At 40.7% G+C, this 18,616-nt stretch overlaps 1 protein-coding gene across 2 annotated transcripts in view; it reads right to left on the reverse strand.

Annotated features, from left to right (window-relative positions):
* Positions 1-3,436: 3,436 nt before the first annotated feature.
* The window catches only part of MED13L (mediator complex subunit 13L), a 307,721-nt gene continuing 292,541 nt past the window's right edge, over positions 3,437-18,616 (reverse strand). For both annotated transcript variants that reach the window (XM_032602718.1, XM_032602716.1), the window contains exons 26-31: positions 15,172-15,330; positions 13,710-13,886; positions 11,958-12,115; positions 9,132-9,293; positions 6,740-6,852; positions 3,437-5,671 (exon numbers count right to left, since the gene is read on the reverse strand). In XM_032602718.1, the coding sequence (XP_032458609.1) occupies positions 5,539-5,671; positions 6,740-6,852; positions 9,132-9,293; positions 11,958-12,115; positions 13,710-13,886; positions 15,172-15,330 (902 nt within the window). In that variant the 3' untranslated portion in view covers positions 3,437-5,538. The remainder of the gene's footprint in view (positions 5,672-6,739; positions 6,853-9,131; positions 9,294-11,957; positions 12,116-13,709; positions 13,887-15,171; positions 15,331-18,616) is intronic.

Consider the following 18,616-nt stretch of genomic DNA (forward strand, 5'->3'; position numbering starts at 1 on the left):
TAATATATAGTCAGCCCAATCTAAAGTCAGGTAAGGTAAACTCTGCCATGTCACAGAAATGACTGGAAGGTCATTAGTTCATCCTGTGAAACAAAATGACCTTGATCTCTAGACCCGATAAGGAGATAAATTCCTAAGCTTTGTGGTGATATAAGAGAGATCAACAGGGAAAAAAAACATTGGTGTGTGCATGTATAACTGTATAAACATTCTCTTCTACAATTAAAAATCACATACTTAAAGGAAGCAGATAGGAAATTATTTACGTATTAAATAATGCATATACGTTAATAAGAGCTACATGAAGCCAAGCCTCTAAGTGAACAGAGTAAGATTTAAGTAAGAGGGGCTACTTGTAAATGCTTACTGAAAAATGTTCAAGCTCAAATGAAATAAGACAATTACTATCTTACACGTTAAATTAAATTGATTACTCCCACAGCAAACATCTCCTTGTGTCAGCCCTCTCATCTTAGCTCTTGCGGGGCCAATTTTCCTGAATATCATGTGGTTTTATGAAACTGGTAGATTGAAACCTGCCTAATTTGCTAGTAAGGCAATGAAGGCATAAAATAGCAATAACCAGAGAAATGCTGACAGGGGCTGCTGATTTCAACGTGTTTGCCTGTTCTGAGATTTGGGTGATTTTAAGCACTCTGCAACAGACCTGCTTTGATTCCTACATCTGAACAGAGCACTGAGTCACAGCCCGTACACACACTGTTTTTAGATTATTGAGATAAAACAGGCTTTTCTCACTTCCCTGCTTTTCTTAAAGGAAAAAGTGAGGCTGACCCCAGTGTCTGTCTGCATCTTCCCTGGTAACTAATGCTCATTGAGGAAATAACCTTTGCAGAGAAAAATCAATACTTTTAGTCTTATCCAAGTCTTCTTCCTCATCAGCTATTTCTTACCTGCTTCATTACTTTGGAGTTCTAACCAGAAGCAGTTAAGTGCCAAAAAATCTTTAATAAAGTTGACCTGAGAATTTCAAGTTAAGTGGTGGGAGGCTGGTAAATCTGGTTCCCAGCAGAGTAAGATGCCCAGGGCAACTGCTGCAACCACGTATTACCTGGCACCACAGAATTTTCTAATGGCGTCTCATTAGGTATTAATGACATGAAATAATTACTGTTTAAGTGACATTTTTGTCAAGGGGATTTATAAACAAGCGAATCATTTAACACCAAGATAAAAATTTTACTGGTAATACATTCAAATTGCCTCTTGATAGGATTTTAGCAAGTGGCAAATTCAGAAGAGAAAGAAATGACAAGCGGCAAAGGCTGTTTTCAGTTGTGGCTCTCACGCTTAGGCACTAAGTCTTATGAAAAGTCTGTCTTTAAAAACTCCTGTGGACAAACTGCACTTTTTATAAGATTTTTATTAGCTCTTTGACACCAGATGGGGACAAATTCCTGGCCCTGTGACTTCTCGAAGAGCAGGAACATAAAACTATTTGATGGCATCCTTGGAGGGGATGAACTGGCGTAAGGCAGAACGTGAGCAGCGCAAACGGCTAGCGGCAGATGGTTCTTGAGTGACAGGTCAGATTTACCTACATCTAATTTGCAAAATGTTTCAATGCATTTGACAAATAATTTTTCCTACCTCAAGGAGATTCAGCTAGTATTGCTGAATTGGTACAGCAAATAGTGGCTATGAAAACAAAGTTCCTAGCATAAATAAAATCAATATTCATTGATTGTTGGATAAAGTGCCATCCGCTGTATGAGCACAGAACCCAAGTAGATCAATTGGTTGGGAAAATACCACCTAATTCTGATTTTTACGGGGCACAGGAATCATCGGACTGACCTGATCACATAGGATCTAGGAAATGTGTGGTTCTTTAATGCTTTGGGCAGGCAGCGTTACCAAGAGTGCTGTGAACTATGCATAAGGCAGTGTAACTGGATGAGACAGAGACCGATATTATCTGTTCACAGAAAAGTGGCCTCACTTTTCTCAGGCCTCTTCAATAGTACAACTATAATAACATGGACACAGCTATTTAGTTTGCAAAGCATTTCTCATGGAATTGCCCTCATCCCTCATTTGCAGATGAAATAACTGAGGCTGAGTAGTCTCAACACTTTATCATTAGATTCAGAACAATGTATACTGCCAAAGAGTTGGAGGAAGATTAAAGGCAAGGTCTTTCAATTTATTCAAATTTCGACAGTAGGTTCTGCCAGGTCCTGTTGTTTACTATTTTAGCGAGAGCTTCTGCCCCCACAGGTGTTTTTCCTACGGAATGGACCCAAGGAGAAGAGAACAACGTAGTGGGTGCCATGCAGTCAATGAGCGCCTTGCTTGTTATGTGTGTTAGATGGCATACTACTGTCACCAGGTTGTGAACTGGGAAAACAGCAAAGCAATGGAACTGTTCTTTTTAAGGAACATCAGAAAGAAACTGGCTGAGACCGTGAAGAGAAAGCAAGTAGAAAACAGACTTGTAAACTCTTCTAGTATTGACCGCAATCTTAAGAGCTTGGAGACAAGTGGCTCACTGTTACACGTGTGATCACTGTTAGATGTGATCTACTCAGAACAGTTAAGGAACTAAACACCAGAGCTCCAAATCCAGTGGTGTGTGTGTGTGTGTGTACGCTAAAACTGATCCAGGAATGCCCTTGTATCCTGAATATGTGAAAACCGTCTGAGAACAGCTACGAGATGTGCCGATCAGGGGAGTAAAACTTTAAGCTGGAAGGTAGAGCCTGGCTGCTGGTCAAGGACTGTTCATAATACTTAACACCTTTTGAATAGGCGTAGATCACTCCCATTACAAAAGCAGGATGGAAGGGGAAAAAAGCCACTCAACGTTTCAGTAATTCAATAATTTATTCCTCTAAAAAAGTGTGTAAAAGTATATAGCTCTCATTCACAAGGTATATATGAATGACATTTAAAATGGAGGCCTTTTAGTATTGTTTCTTTTTATCAAAGTCTTTTAGTGTACTGTACCAGCGCTATACTGTAGTTTTTTTAAATGAACTTCACATATTTTTGTATTCTTTCAAATTGTTTGCTATATATAAAAGAAGCTCACTGCAAAATGCTTGAAGGAAAAAAAGGAAACAAAAGAAATTCAGAACTTCCCAGAAATGTACAGCTTTTACATTTAAAAAAGGTTCTGAAATATACATACAAGCATGCTGGACAATCCCACCCCTCTCCCCTCCCCCATTTCCCCTCTTTAGTTCAAACCATGGTAAGAGTTCTGATTTCTGCAGAATTTCCAAAATTAAAAATAAAAAAAAAAAATAAAATAAGTTCTCACTCTGTAGCAAATCCAGGGCTTGTACATTTCAGATTAATTCAGTAAAAAACTCACAAGTAAAATAATGCATATTTAAGGGAAATATTATACAGACTTTTTCACACAGAAGTACATAATAAGATTTTTTTAAAATCTATTGCCATTCATTTATTTTTGCACAAAAACGTATAAATATGTCACCAGCTTTTCTTAACTTAAAAAACTTAAATAAAAGACACCAGATGAAAACTACCCTTTGCTGCTTTTTTTTTTTCAATTTTTGTAGGGGTTTTTTTGTTTTTTGTATTTTTTTTCTTTTTTTTTTGCTGAGAATTGGGTTTCTAGGGAAGAAAAGCCCCTGCATTAAAAACAGCCCATTAAAAAAAAAAAAAATTCAAAGTTCTGATGAATTCTGGGAAAAAAAGCAACCCCAAAGTGGTAAAAGATTACAAATATCTACTTTACAATTTGTCTTCTCACCAAGATAGTTTTATACAAGTTTACAATCTTCATCATCTTATGCTCTTCAAAAGGCCTTGAGAATTTTTCCTTTCTGATTAAGAAAAAATAGCACTGCAATATTTTTAAAGTCAATTTTACACTGTACACATTAGATACAAATGGTTTGATATATCAGATTTTTTTAACCTATACACTGCGAAAGTCGACCCCTCCCCCCCAATTGGTGGTACAGAGAACAAAATTATCCATTTACAAGTTACTTCTCTGCTTTCACATTCCCACCACACAACTTTTTTTTTAATATGTTTTAAACGTTAGATTATTTCAAGAAAAATACTTTTACAAAATCATATCAGTTATTACATTTTTCCTTTTTTTGTTAATAACCAGAATATGGAAGTCTCTTGGAAGAACTTTTAAAATTTGCATGATTCTCTCCACAGGTGACTAGAGCTCAACAGCCTGACCAGAGCGGCTCATGGGAGGCAAGCCCACGCCCACTGCCCTCAAGACAGAAACGCACAGCAAGGTAGGGGTAGAAATGGAGTCCTAAAGACAACCCTCTCGGGCCTGGATAAAATACTTCAATTAGCCTTAATGATTTAAAAAAGCATGTTTTTTTTTTTAAAAAGTCCCACCACGAAGGCTCAACTTCAAGTACTAATTTAATGGTTAAGTTGAATATTTCTTTGAAATAATATTCCTATGGTCCAGAAAAAATTTACCATATTTATAACTGGTTTTATGAGCAAACACTTTCGATTGTGATATATACATGAGTCCCTTTTGATCTAATGAGAGGAGAGACCTGGCTTTCAGTAAGAATTCACTAGAAAATATATTTCCATTGTGACTATATAAAACTAGTGAAGGTACTTGCCTCCATGGCTCTGGGTTGAGCTTGACTGCCTTCTGTATAAAAATGTTATCCTTCAGGAAACGCTGGCCACTTTTAATAAGGAATATGGCAGAATGTTTACCCAGTTTATTCTCAACAAAACCTACTGCTGGGTGGTTTTGAATGTATTACTTGTAAGCAGGATCTCCCCAATTTGTTTTCACTCCTTTTCTGGCTTCTAGGACAGAGGTATGTAGTCAAAGAATCCTATGGTGGATCTGAGTTGGGTTTCAGCTACTGTACCTGGTCCTTGTGAATTAAAAAAATTAAAAGAAAGTCACAAAAACCATATGACAAAACAGCCTAAAATAAATAAACAAAATGAAGATGTCTCCAGACCTTTTGTATCTACACACAGGTATAAAGTCAACCAAAGCACTCATGCCAATCTGGATGGGAGCACTAGGGAGACAGAAACCCCATTATGAAATCATGTACTTGAGCTGGTTCTTGTTTCTCAAAAGTCCCAGATTATGGGGTTCAGGTAACCCACAGGCCATACACCAATAACTAGAGGATTTCATCCAGAGGGCTGAACTGCCCTTATTAAACAGAGGCTGAAAACACAGACTCTTGTGCAAAAGGATACTGTCTCTTCTGGTTCCCTCTTGAAAACCAACAACAAAAAACTTCCTGTGGCCCAGTGGTTTGGGGCCGCACACACCATAACACTGGCTACTGGCTGAAAGTCACTGCTTATGGAAGTTTCCAGGTCCATGAGAGAAGTGTCTGTGAGTCACTCTGGTAATGAACACTGCAGAAATGACATGTGCCTGCTGAGAAGTAATCACAGTGCAGGACTGCAGAGTGGTCTCAAGAGGAGGGAGTAAGGTATTTGAAGAGTGTAGCAGGTTCCTTGGACTGAGGTTGCGGGGAGAAGGAACTGAGCCAGAGAGAACAAGTGCTTTTCCAATTAGAGTATATTCATGATGGCGTTGTACAACTGAGTGAGCACCACAAAGTGGACGGGAAGGCAGGAGGTACGGTCCTGGGTGGCCGGGTTGCACGTGAGCCAGGACAGGGCGTTATACTGCTCCAAAACAAACCTGCCGGAGAGAACACACGGGTCAGGGCATCAGGCACGACAGAAGTAAGGCTGAAAGTTCTAACGTGCCAGTGCCAGATGTCAGCAGGAAGAAGGCCTAATATCATTTCATAAGTTGCCCCAGGCTCTTTCCCAGAGTTCGTTTCCTCATGTCCCCCCTTCCTTCTAGACCTGCACTGTCCAATATGGCAGCCACCGGCCCCCAACTCCGTGAACTCAGATATGCTGTACATAGAGAACAGGCACCGGGATTTCAAAGACTTAGTATTTAAAAAAGCATGGAAAACAGCTCATGAATATTTTTATATTGATTACTGTTCAAATGATACTATTTTTTATATTTTGACATCGTTATCACGTTTTTATATAACTGATAAAGTTATTACTAAAATTAACTTCACTAATTTCTTTTTAAAACTTTTCTAGTAGCCACACTAAACTAGTAAATTATATGTGACTCACATTATACTTCTATTGGACAGTGTTGCTGTAGAGGCCCTGGAAGCCAAAATCATGTAGATTAGGTAGGTTCTTGCTTTAACTATAATTTCCAAATCATTTAAGAGTTAGAAAACATTAGGAAGAGCTTGCATATTTTCCCAAGGTACATGAGGAATGTTTACAGCCTGCTAAAGTACAAGACAAATCTGGGAGGTATTTCCCAGCTATGGAATTTATGTTTTACTTAACTTTATTTACATAATCTATGTCAGGGAGGGCAGAAAATGTTTCCAAAGTCAAGTGCTTTAAGTTCCAGACTTTGTCTTCTAACTATCCACCCCCTTATTCTGATCTATTTTCATCACCATGAAATGCCTCCTCTGAATGGGAAGCAAGGGCAGTTGTACTTGCACATAACTACCGGATTTAACAAAGTATGCTACACTGTCTGTCCTATGCAGGTATTGGGGGGGATGTGGCTCTCACTGGCTAATCAGACAGTGCTCCACTGCACAAAAGGTAGCACCTCTTGCACAAATACCACACTTTAATTAAAACACCTTGGAAAAACAAGAGTAAAGTATATAATTTCAAACTGCACTGCTATGTTGCCTAGGTCTGAATCTACCTTAAAACATCAGACGTGGTTTTGGAGTCAAGAGGATGTGGAACCCGCTGAGAATTCCTGGCAGGGAGAAGTTCGTCCGTCTGTGCTACAGAAATGTGGTGATGTAGCGAAGCCTGGTGAAAGAACAAAGACAGTTACCTTCCTGGTCTAGTCAACCATGGGGCAGAAATAAGGCCACGTCTACCAGAAGGAGATGCTCTCTAAAGTCCATTGTAGTCAGGGCTTCTATTCTAAGTCCATGAATTTAAGCTGCTCAGTAACCCCAATGTGACCCCAAATAACTCCATATCCTAGAGTAGAGGGGGAAAAAAAAAGCTAGCTTTGCAAATGGACTGAAAATAATTAGTGTCCCTCTTAAGGTTTTTTTTTTTTTTTTTTGCGGTACGCGGGCCTCTCACTGTTGTGGCCTCTCCCGTTGCGGAGCACAGGCTCCAGATGCGCAGGCTCAGCGGCCGTGGCTCACGGGCCCAGCCGCTCCACAGCACGTGGGATCTTCCCGGACCGGGGCACGAACCCGCGTCCCCTGCATCAGCAGGTGGACTCTCAACCACTGCGCCACCAGGGAAGCCCCCTTTTCAGGTTTTAATCTGTAGAAGGCTCCACAGTCGGGATGTGGCTGACTGTGTTGTTGTGGTGGTCTTCTATCCTGATCCCTGTACTTCATAACTGGTGCTGTGCCCTTCTTACAGCATCACATCCAAAGGCACCTGATGTCTGCTGTCATCAGAATATGACAGATCCCTGGATCCAGCAGGTACCAGCACAGTCCATCTACTATAAAGTTCCCCATCAATTTTTAACGTAATAGTTTTAGTATAGTTTTACTTTATTAATTGTAAAATATAAGAGGACGCAATATATGGGCTTCCCTGGTGGCGCAGTGGTTGACAGTCCGCCTGCTGATGCAGGGGACATGGGTTCGTGCCCTGGTCCGGGAAGATCCCGCCGAGCGGCTGGGCCCATGAGCCATGGCCTCTGAGCCTGTGCTCCGCAACGTGAGAGGCCACAACAGTGAGAGGCCCGCGTACCGCAAAAAAAAAAAAAGAGGCGATATAAATGCTTGATTCTCCTTACTTTTCGATTTTCTGATTAATGAGCTGCTGCTCTGGCAGCTTCAAAAGGTGACTTATAAATGTTTTGTTTTTCAGCACAACTATGAACCCATAGATTGATATCAATCTACTGCCACCATTGTTCATTTTAATGACTAAATGATCCCATCCCTGGGCAATGGGAACCCCTCCAAGTTGGCTACTGGGTCCTTTGATAAGACTAATAATCTTTGGTAGCTTCCTTGCTTTTTAGGCATGACAGGATGTCTCACGTACACCTCAAATATTTCTTACTTTAGCCCTGGAATCAGTCATTTCCTCAAAGAACTCTGGTTCTTTTGAATGATAAACAGACAGTATTGCGAAACCATAATTGTGTCAATAAAGCTGTTTATTGCTGCTAGGCTATCATGGCTCCTGAGCCTTTTCAGTAAACAGAGCTAAAGAATGTGTATACTTTTCAGAGAGGAAAAGATAAATCTAGGTTCAGACTAGTAATTCTAATTGAGAGATTGCAGGATTTTTATATAAATTCTTTGATTTCATAAAGTCATCAGGAAAAGAAAATTACTTCAATTGTTTTTGGTTTTAACCTTCCAGATTTGTGTGTGTGTGTGTGTGTGTGTGTGTGTGTGTGTGTATGTATGTGTACGTGTGTGTATCTTAGTGATTACTCTGTAGTGGGACTTCTGCATCCAAAGGGAAATGTGCAGGGTTGTAATATTTGGCCTTCCCACCGTACCAGGGCCATCTCCCCGCAGCTCAGCCAATACAGTGTGTTGTCAAACCGTTGGCTTTTTGGCAATCCATGGATTTCATTCTAGGTTCTCTCATCCAAACTGGAAGTGAGAGATCTTTTGTTTTTAACTCTTAATTTGGATTAAAAATTTCCAAGAAATATACAGGAAGGCGCAAGCAGAAACATGGAATTTTTTAGCTGACTCCTGCCCTACTCTAAAAAGGAACGCTGACTGCCTGTGGCAGTGGAGGAAGAGGACAACTAGTCATCATCATCCCCCCGGGCCCGCCCCCCGGCGTAACTTCGCTGACCGCAGTGCCTTATACAGAAACACGTGGCCACCCTAGATGTGTCCTTTGGGCCGCGGGAAGTCTCCTCCTTGGGTGAATGTCATTCATTTCTTTGTGACATGGTTTTGGGCTCCTCTCCTAAATGCTGTTCTTCACCTCTACCTGTAATCAACATACCCTCAGACTCTTAAGTAGATGTGAGAGAGTCGGGGAGCAGAATAAGACGATGGTGCCCAAGGCAAATTCTAACCAAGACTGATTTTGAGCATAAGTCACTCACGCCCCAACTTCAAATACAACACCAAACCAACCTTGAGGAAGAGGGGACACTGGTTCTGAGCCTGGGGACACGATGACCAAAACCACTGGGGGAGATTCTCAGCTTTGGCAGTCGATACAAAATACCCAAGGGCCAGAGGCTGCTGTTTCAGCTCCTCAGGCGCTTCCCTAGAAAGAAGACGCTCACCCTGGCTCTGAAAAACAAAGTCCCAGAGGCATGATCAGCATTTATTACCAAATAGAGCTTTTTTAAAAACCAACTTTTTAAAAGAAATTGATATGACATATTAGTTTCACATGTACAACATAATGATTCTAACTGTGGGAAATAATCACCACAGTAAGTCTAGTTAACATCCACCACCATACAGAGTTACAATTGTTTTCCTTCTGATGAGAACTTTTAAGATCTACTCTCAGTAACTTTCAAATATACAATATGGTATTATTAACTAAAGTCACCATACATTACATCCCCAGGACACTTACTTTATAACTCAAAGTTTGTGCTTTTTGACCACCTCCACCCAACTTTTTATCAATTCTCCCTGCACACTGTAGTGACTAATCCCCTTCCTGGCAGCATCTCACACCAAAATGTCAACTGACCAAGAAAGGTCAACAGGGGAGGCAGTGTCTCTGCTGCACACACAGATATCTGATGAAAACTATGGCTCAGGAAGAAGGTACCAGTAAAACTGACAACATCAGCCAAGTAAATACAGGTTTCTTTTCTCTGTTTCCTTTTCTTCAGAATGTAAAATCTGCTCCGTGGCACTATTAGGTAATAAACTAAAAATGGAAAGAGTGGAATCTGACAGCTGCGGGTACCACCACACCCACATGCTCTTTCACCAGCAACCAACCAAAAATACACACGCACACCTGACTGTCCACTGTCAATAACGTTCTAACACTTCACCGGTATCTGACCTGCCAGCAGCGTGAGATCTGCTCCTGAAGAAGCCCTGTTTCAATTTACAGCAGTCCCGGTAATAAGGGACTCCTGTGAGAGCCACCGGGCGTTTCTGCAGTTGACATTTTCCTTCCTTGACTCATTTAGCTAGCTTCGGGAGTTGAAAATGTACCTTTTATGCAAAAGCAGTAATAAGTCATCCATTTGTTCTCAAAAGCCTTCTGTTTCAAGGAAGAAAAAAAAAAAATCCTCAACTACTACACCAAGCTGTATCATTTCTGAGTTGGTTAAAAAATAAAAACTTACTGCAACCTTGAACAAATTTTTTCTCCTGTGGTAATTTCTTAACTGGATATCAAAGAATGTTTAATGGTTCGGAAAGAGGAAATGCCGAAAGCCTCTCGGGTCACCTGGCTGCAGGTGCTCAGGATTAGAAAAGGCCACCTGACCAGCTTCAGCATAGTACTGTTTGGAGTGTGACATTCAGTGGCTTGAGGTGCCAACAAAGGGAGAAAATAAAGCACGCCTCTGTTTCTCACAAAACTAACACTACACTTCAGTTACCAATTCTTTGTTAACGGAGGAGCTAAATTATAACAACCAGTACTGGGAGGTAGCTGCTATTATTTCCATTTCACAGATAAGGTAACCAAGGCTGAGAAAGGTAAAGTAAGCTTGCCCAAAGTCACAAAGCTAGGAAGATGTTCGGCTATAATTCAGAGCGATATTTATCAAGCTCCAGGGCATGCATTCTTAGCTGCAATGCTATTTGCCTCTAGAATTCACGTTAATCCTAAATTAAAACTATCCCATGTAAAATTTGTGTTTTTGGTCCCCATCACAACCATCTCCAATGAACCAATAAATTGTCATTAACTGGCAAATGACTGGAGGAAACAGACATTTACAATCCCTTCCTTGCAGAAGGGAGAATTAGGGGGCAGGCAGTAACGTGAGGGCAGTCTACTGAGGTGGCCTTCCCTGGTTTCATCTTCTCTGAAACTAAAGTTTTCAATCTTCTTTTCTCTAGACTGTCCTTCAGTGAACTCAGGGCTGGCAATAAAAGTCCCACCTGACAGAAACCTAAGTCCTCGAAGGACACCTTTGTGCCTAATGAGCGTAAGCAGGGTGCTTGTACTTGTCCAGTTTAAGATATTAGACATAGCTATTTTTCTGTGTCTTAACCCCTCAATCTCTTAACATCTTAAGTAAAAAGTGTAATACAGTGATAAGGCATGAATCACCTAGCTTTTAAAGAAACTTAACGTGAGCTGATGGCAGAACCTTTAACGCCTCAATCGTCTGCTACTTCACCTCTAATATCCTGGGATATTTAAAGGTGAAAGCAGCTGTAAGCCCTGTTTTTCCCTTGATACGCTGGTACTAACCTGCGCACTTCTCCAAACTCAGCCTCCTGTGGGGTCCTCCCACTCCCGCAGGCTGGCCACAGAGAACACCTAACATGCCTAAAATAAAGGCGCCATGACCTAAACCAAGACCAGTTGAGCTCCCTTCCGAATTAATTAACCATCAACAATGTGTTATTCAATTAACACAGTTACTCTGAATGTTAAATAAGCAGGGTTATTGAACTAGCCTCTGAAAAGCCACTGTTCTGGCAAAAAATTAAAAAATAACTGGGAAGCAGCAAGCAACCAAAATTAATTTTTGCTCAGAACACAGTAACTGCACAAAACCCTTGCAGCTGTAATGGGACTATTCTGATTAAACACATTCATCAGGAATAATAATAACATTTCTTTAGAATTCCTGCTTTGTTCGAAATGGAACTACAGGGTTGCTGTCCCACACTTACTCCTCTTGTACCAGGGACCAAGACCATCAGGGAGAAAGGTGTGTGTAGTAAAAGACGACAGCACTTCTGGAGGATTTTCCTGAAGGCTGAGGTGGTTTTAAACAACCTATTTCAAGTCGTCCTTACCCGACTATGCTGGAAGTGAGAGCCCACACCAATTCCAGAAGGAGAGCCTGGGGAGGGAACTGGGGAGGAGTTGGGAGAGGAATGGAGGTTCCCAGTCATTAATATGCCAATATCATTGTCCATATCATCTGGGAATGGAAGGTCAACAAACATGTCATCTAGAGGGAGAGAAAAAAAGGACAAAAATTAAAAAGCTAATCCATAGCCCCAATTTAAACCAATGCACAGTTTATTGGCCTATGACTATTACAGGCATGTGTTGTTAACAACTTAGTAAGACTTAATGCGTGCCCACTGGGTTCAAGGTGCTGCAAATTATTCTTGCATTTTGTACTCTCTCCAATGATCTCCTAATGTGAGGTATTAACAGAACGGAGAAATAAAGAACGTAAAACTCTGCATTCTGCATAGCCTCCAAAGGCACATAAAAAAGGCAAAACAGCTAAAGAAGCAATTTAATTATTAAAGTTAAAACTGACACCATCCAAGAAAACAGCAGACACCATCTATGCATCCAATTAGCATCTAAAATACTTAAGGCTGAATTAATGCATGTTAATAAGTGTGAACTTGCCCTCAAACTGGAGGCCTATTATACGAGCAGATCAAAGCATGATGTTTTTGTTAAGAAATCCTCTCTCCCATATCATAAAAGTAAGGTACACGCACAGCAGAAAATTTGGAAAGAAAAGTATAAAAGGGGAAACCCAATCACCATGAACATTTTTGCTGATCCTTTCTCTGTATTTATTATTACACTGTGATATTATGTGTGTTTTCTATATACACACACGCAGGACAGTATCCTTTTACCCTTTATCCATTTAACAGGAGTAAATGTTGGTAGCTGCTAAAAATTCTTCAAAGAACAATGCAAACGGCTACATAATATTGAACATTTTACAGTTTATAAATAATCATTGCTTAACAGATGCCTTAAGATATTCAAACCATAAAAATCTATTAAGAATAATCAAATAAGGGGACCTCACTGGTGGCACAGTGGTTAAAAATCCACCTGCCAATGCAGGGGACACGGGTTGGAGCCCCCTGGTCCAGGAAGATCCCACATGCCGCGGAGCAACTAAGCCCGGGTGCCACAACTACTGAGCCTGCACTCTAGAGCCCACGAGCCACAACTACTGAGCCCGCGTGCCACAACTACCGAAGCCCACGCGCCTAGAGCCCGTGCTCCACAACAAGAGAAGCCACCGCAAGGAGAAGCCCGCGCACCGCAACGAAGAGCCACCCCCGCTCGCCACAGCTAGAGAAAGCCCGCGCAGCAACGAAGACCCAACACAGCCAAAAATAAATTACTTAAAAAAAAATTTCAAGACTAATCAAATAAGGAGTTGTTTTAGAGCAAGTTAGATTCCCAATGATCAGCTAAAGACAGGTGCTATCTTCATACTGCCTAGCAGTCTTCATACATTTCACATCAGATCAAGAAATCTTTATTGAAAGAGTGACACCCATGTACAGGACACTATCAAGCAGATACTATTTTTTTGCCCTTAATGAAAAACAGGAGAAAGTTAATTACCCAAGAGAGGAAAGTGTTTATTTGGTCTTGGCAACAGTGCAAATTAAATCTTCAAAACCAAAAAGATTCTCAAACCTTCAATTCCCTCTTCACGTTTCATATGCTGTTTACTACGACACAGAAGAACCTGCAGCGGCCAGGCGACTCTTTAGCACTATGTCTTGTTGAAGGAGCGGAGCCGCTCTATGCATACAGGGTCTTCCACTCACCATTGTTGGGGCTAAACCCATCTTCATTGGGATAGTTGGCTGGAGCCACTTGGATGGTTGACGATGTTGGGAACACCAAGATGTGTGTACAAGAAGCATCTTGAGGGGTGTTAAGTTGAGATGACTGCATGTTCAGTGCAGTACTTCGGCCAAAAACAGAGCCCATTGTGACAGCATCTTAAAAAGGGGGGGAAAATGTATCAATGCCTTTTGTGCAGCAGTGAACAACTCCAGAAACGACCGGAGCTGGACTGATGTGAGTCTGACACAACTGCCATGACGGGTACACATTTACAGTTGAGCCCACTTGTCTAAATATTTTCAAGAAACTGACTCAGAGCAGATAGCTATGATAACTCAAGCCACATTTCACTCTGGCAAGGTTAAGAAAAATTTGGATTGAGTCGACCAAATATGTTTTAATTACTTAAATAAGAAGTATTTCTAAAAATAAAACTTTCTTTCCTCCTGTGACTGCTAATAATTTATAACGGACTGTTCCCCCAAACAGTGCAATTCTGTAGAAATGGTATCATTCAACTAATAATTGTTACAACTAATATTTATTGAATGCATACTACATGCCAGATTCTGTACTGAATTCTTCATTCATATCATATCATTCAATCATCAAAGCTACACCTCAGAGGTAGGAACTACTACCCCCATTTCATGAGGAGGACAGAACACAAATGATGTAACTTGCCCAACTGGTGCGGGTGACAATTAACCCGAGGTCTGACCAGCAGGCCAGTACAGACATCTGTCTCTCTCTAGACTGGCCACAAGCAACTACATTCTCATACCACAACACTTCTGTTGGTTTTTACAGGGAGGGGACAAGGGTCTGCTGTTTGATCAAAGAAATACCTGGATGGTAAAAACAGGTTTAAAAAGTATAAAACTTCTTAGCTATTAAATTATAAAACAGCTTAGTTGCTGTTTTTAAAAAAATTCTGTGGCCATGATGTTTCGTCTGCCCACATCTTGGCACTTACTGAGTACTGTGGCTACCAGACACTGTGATAAATGCTCTACCCCTGTCTACTTCACATTCATCCTCAACCACAGAGAGACTCTAAACGTCCTCTTGAGGCTGCTTGAAGAGTCTATCAAATACCTTTCTTCAAAAGGGTATTAAAATACGTATCATGTTGGTGTCCACTTAAGTCATTTTTGGAGGGTGAACTTCATAAACTAACAACAGATTGGGGTCAAATAATTCGCCAGGACTCTAAGAGCTCTCAATCACACCCAGGACTTGGGCTCTCTCCCAAGTGACGGGCAACAAAGATAATAAAATCACAAACCACTCCCCTTGGAAGAGACCAGATGGTTTCCATTTTGAGCCCTAAGTACAATTTTTTCTCATAAAGATGATCATTCTATACTTGTGTGTGGACTTAAGATTGAATGGACTGAACTGTTCTGATACCTAATTAACAAAACTGACGAGATTTACCTGGCATCACTACAAAGGACCCCTGGGGCTCCATGGCAACCAGGCAGGCACTAAGGATAGAAGGAGAGTCTGCGGCAGAGATTCCACACATCCGGCACACGTCCTTGAGCCGTTTACTGATTGTCTGTAGTGAACATTCTCCAAGGAGGATACTCCAATCTGGAATCAAATATCACAATCGCACACAGTCTCCAGAAATTCATATTGATGTGAGGTTTGAGCATTTTACCAGTTTTGCCTGATAAGTGAATTTCCAGGATTGGGCCCTGAAGGGAATATGGCTTTATAGAGGTTCCCCGCCTTGCTACAAAGAAAATGTTACTTGACCTCGATTACACTTCATTAACAAAGAAACGAAGGCCAACGACTATAGAGACTGAAATCATGTCTGAAATGACCTGTGAGTCCGGCACAGACCGGGCAGACTTAGGCACTTAAAATAGTTTTCAATGGTGATGCCAGTATGTTCTGTCCTTTCTCCTTCTCCAGGTCTGGTTCTTTCACTACCCCTATGAACACTTTTCTTTAGAAGAGAGCACAGTTTGGGGTGAACCTCAGTTTTGTTTACTGCTAGCGTCGATTGGTTGTTTCATGAAATGCAAGCAGCAGAAGAAACGAAGGGGACCCTTTCCTGGCATGCCCAAAGCAATGGGTGCAAGTAAAGTGCTCCAAATGATGCCACATTAATTGTTCAGATTAAAAAGATGTCATCAATTTTCTATCATCTGTTTATTGCCTCCAAACAAAAGCACTACGTCTCCTCACAGAACTGTTGAGGGTAATGTTACTCCAGGAATTGAAAAGCACTTGGTACTCCCTTTATTTTGACCCCCGACACACATGAAGCACGTCACATTACTGCAGCTGTACACTGCTGTCATGTCACATCCCACTGATGTTAACACCACTCCACCTCTCTGCCTCCATATACTTTTTTCAAACAACCTGCTCTCTCCTTAAAAAGTGAAAAAAAAAAAAACTTTCACATTTCATATTCCTAATGAACACTGAACTGAAGTGGCTGAAATAAAAGGGTCAAGGAACATAGAGGAGGGAGTATTTTTAAAAACCACAGAAATACCAAAGAGAAGTGAGTTTGGTAAAAACCAAGTAAGAAGGAAAAGACAGTATGATTATTTTTATCACAAACACTCTGGTGATAAAGAACAGAGATTCACAAAACTGACTCTGAAATCTGTGGACTCATATCTGATACTGCCTCACAGAGATGCAATGTGGTGCAGACCTCAGTTCCCCAAAGGAAGAAACTGTAGATTGGGAAGCTGATGTCCTGGACACTAGGCTTTTCTCTGTGTTTTTACTCCTTGAAAGTACATTTGCTCTCAGTCTTTTGATGGAGCCCTCAGTCACACTTACATTCTTCTCCCCCAAGAGATAAGAAAGAAGAGTGTGTCCCTTCTAAAAAATCATAAAAGGGAAGGCGATGGCTTTAATAATTTTCCAAAATACCAAGTAACTAGACTACTAGGCTACATTTTTATCCCCTCTACTTCTTTTCTATTATATTCTAACTTTTCCCAAGGGTTAAGAGTAGCTCAAAGCCTTTAAGAAATAAGATTGACTAAAAGGCATACTAAGAGAGAAGATAGGAATTCTGACAGAAATGAAATGATGAATCCCCTAATGTATTAGACCTCCAGGCTACTGATACAGACTCATTATAATATTCTTTTAAAAATGAAAAGGGTAATATTTTCTATTGGTCTACAGTATAATTTAATACAAAAAAAATTCTGTGTATAACAGATTCCTAAGAAAACACTTACTTAATACATATTATATAATATTTGTATAAACTGCTGTTAAACCCTAATAATTAACTCACTTAGGCACTTACTACAAGGCAAGTTATATCTGTATCAGGGGTTTTATTTCAGGGTTTCCACAAATACCAGATATAAATTTCATGTAAAGAAATAAGATGCACACTCTAACGCAAGGGTCAGCAAACTACGGTCCACAGCTCACATCCTGCCCACCACCTGTTAGTAAACAAGGTTTTATTGGAACACAGCCACACCAATTCACTGGGGTATTGTCTATGGCTGCTTTGGCATTACAGTAGCAGAGTTGAGTAGTTCAACAGTGACCAGCTAGCCTGCAAGGTCAAAAATATTTACTACCTTGCCCCTTACAAAGAAAGTTTGCCAACTCTGTTCTGATATATACTTAGCACGTGCAAAACCACCAAGCTAATTTGTGACATATGCTTGCTTTTGTGCAGACGTTAGAAAAAAACCTCTCCCGGGACTTCCCTGGTGGCGCAGTGGTTAAGACTCCACGCTCCCAATGCAGGGGGCCCGGGTTCGATCCCTGGTCAGGGAACTAGATCCCACATGCATGCTGCAACTGAGAGTTCGCATGCCATGACTAAGGAGCCCGTGAGCTGCAACCAAGGAGCCGATGTGCCGCAACTAAGACCTGGCAAAACCAAATAAATAAATACTAAAGGGCTTCCCTGGTGGCGCAGTAGTTGAGAGTCCGCCTGCTAATGCAAGGGACACGGGTTTGTGCCCCAGTCCGGGAAGATCCCACATGCCACGGAGTGGCTGGGCCCGTGAGCCATGGCCGCTGAGCCTGCGTGTCCGGAGCCTGTGCTCCACAACGGGAGAGGCCACAACAGTGAGAGGCCCGCGTACAGCAAAAATAAATAAATATTAAAAACAAACCCCAAAACAACTCCCATCTATATTCATATACTGAACTTTTTATAAATGTGTCATTAATCGATAGGGCTTTAAATTAATAATCTAGGCCTGTTCATATCGCTCATATAAAACTGTACAAGTAGCTGCGCAAGGATAATAAATGAGCTGGGCTCAACGCCAGGCAAGGCAGCTGCCTGTGGTGGTCAGTTGTGTTATGTTGCAGTTACTTTTAGTGCTTTCTTATATTTATGGTAAGAAATATAAGCAGTCGGTAGATATATTGGGGGATTCAACTTAAAAAAATCTGCTCTCTTAAATTTCCAGACTGAAGAATATCAGACAGTGGCAATGTGAATAAAGACTCTTCCAATTTGCAACTACTTGTCCTTGTCAATCAGGATTATCTTGCAATCAAGCCACCGAAACAAAAATAAATACAAAGCTCATCACCAGCAACCACCAAAAACAAACCAGCAAACGAAAGTAAAGGCTGTATATGACTTCTACTCTCATCCATAATCTCTGATATAAAATTTTCCAGTTAAAACTGACTTGTTCTTCTCACAATATATAAATAAATGTTAGAAATTCTAATTTACCAAGTATCATTTTTATATTAAAAAATATTTTTCCGTTTTATATACTGGGGTTCAATTATTATATTTAAGATTTTCTTTGTGTAAATGATTTCGTTGCTAATGAAAAGTCTAAAAGCCACTGGTTTATCCTGTACATTTAAAAGAATCAGAAAATATAATCTGCTTTATTCTTACTAC

The sequence above is a fragment of the Phocoena sinus genome, chromosome 14 (assembly GCF_008692025.1).
Source record: "Phocoena sinus isolate mPhoSin1 chromosome 14, mPhoSin1.pri, whole genome shotgun sequence".
In the NCBI taxonomy this organism is placed as follows: Eukaryota; Metazoa; Chordata; class Mammalia; order Artiodactyla; family Phocoenidae; genus Phocoena; species Phocoena sinus.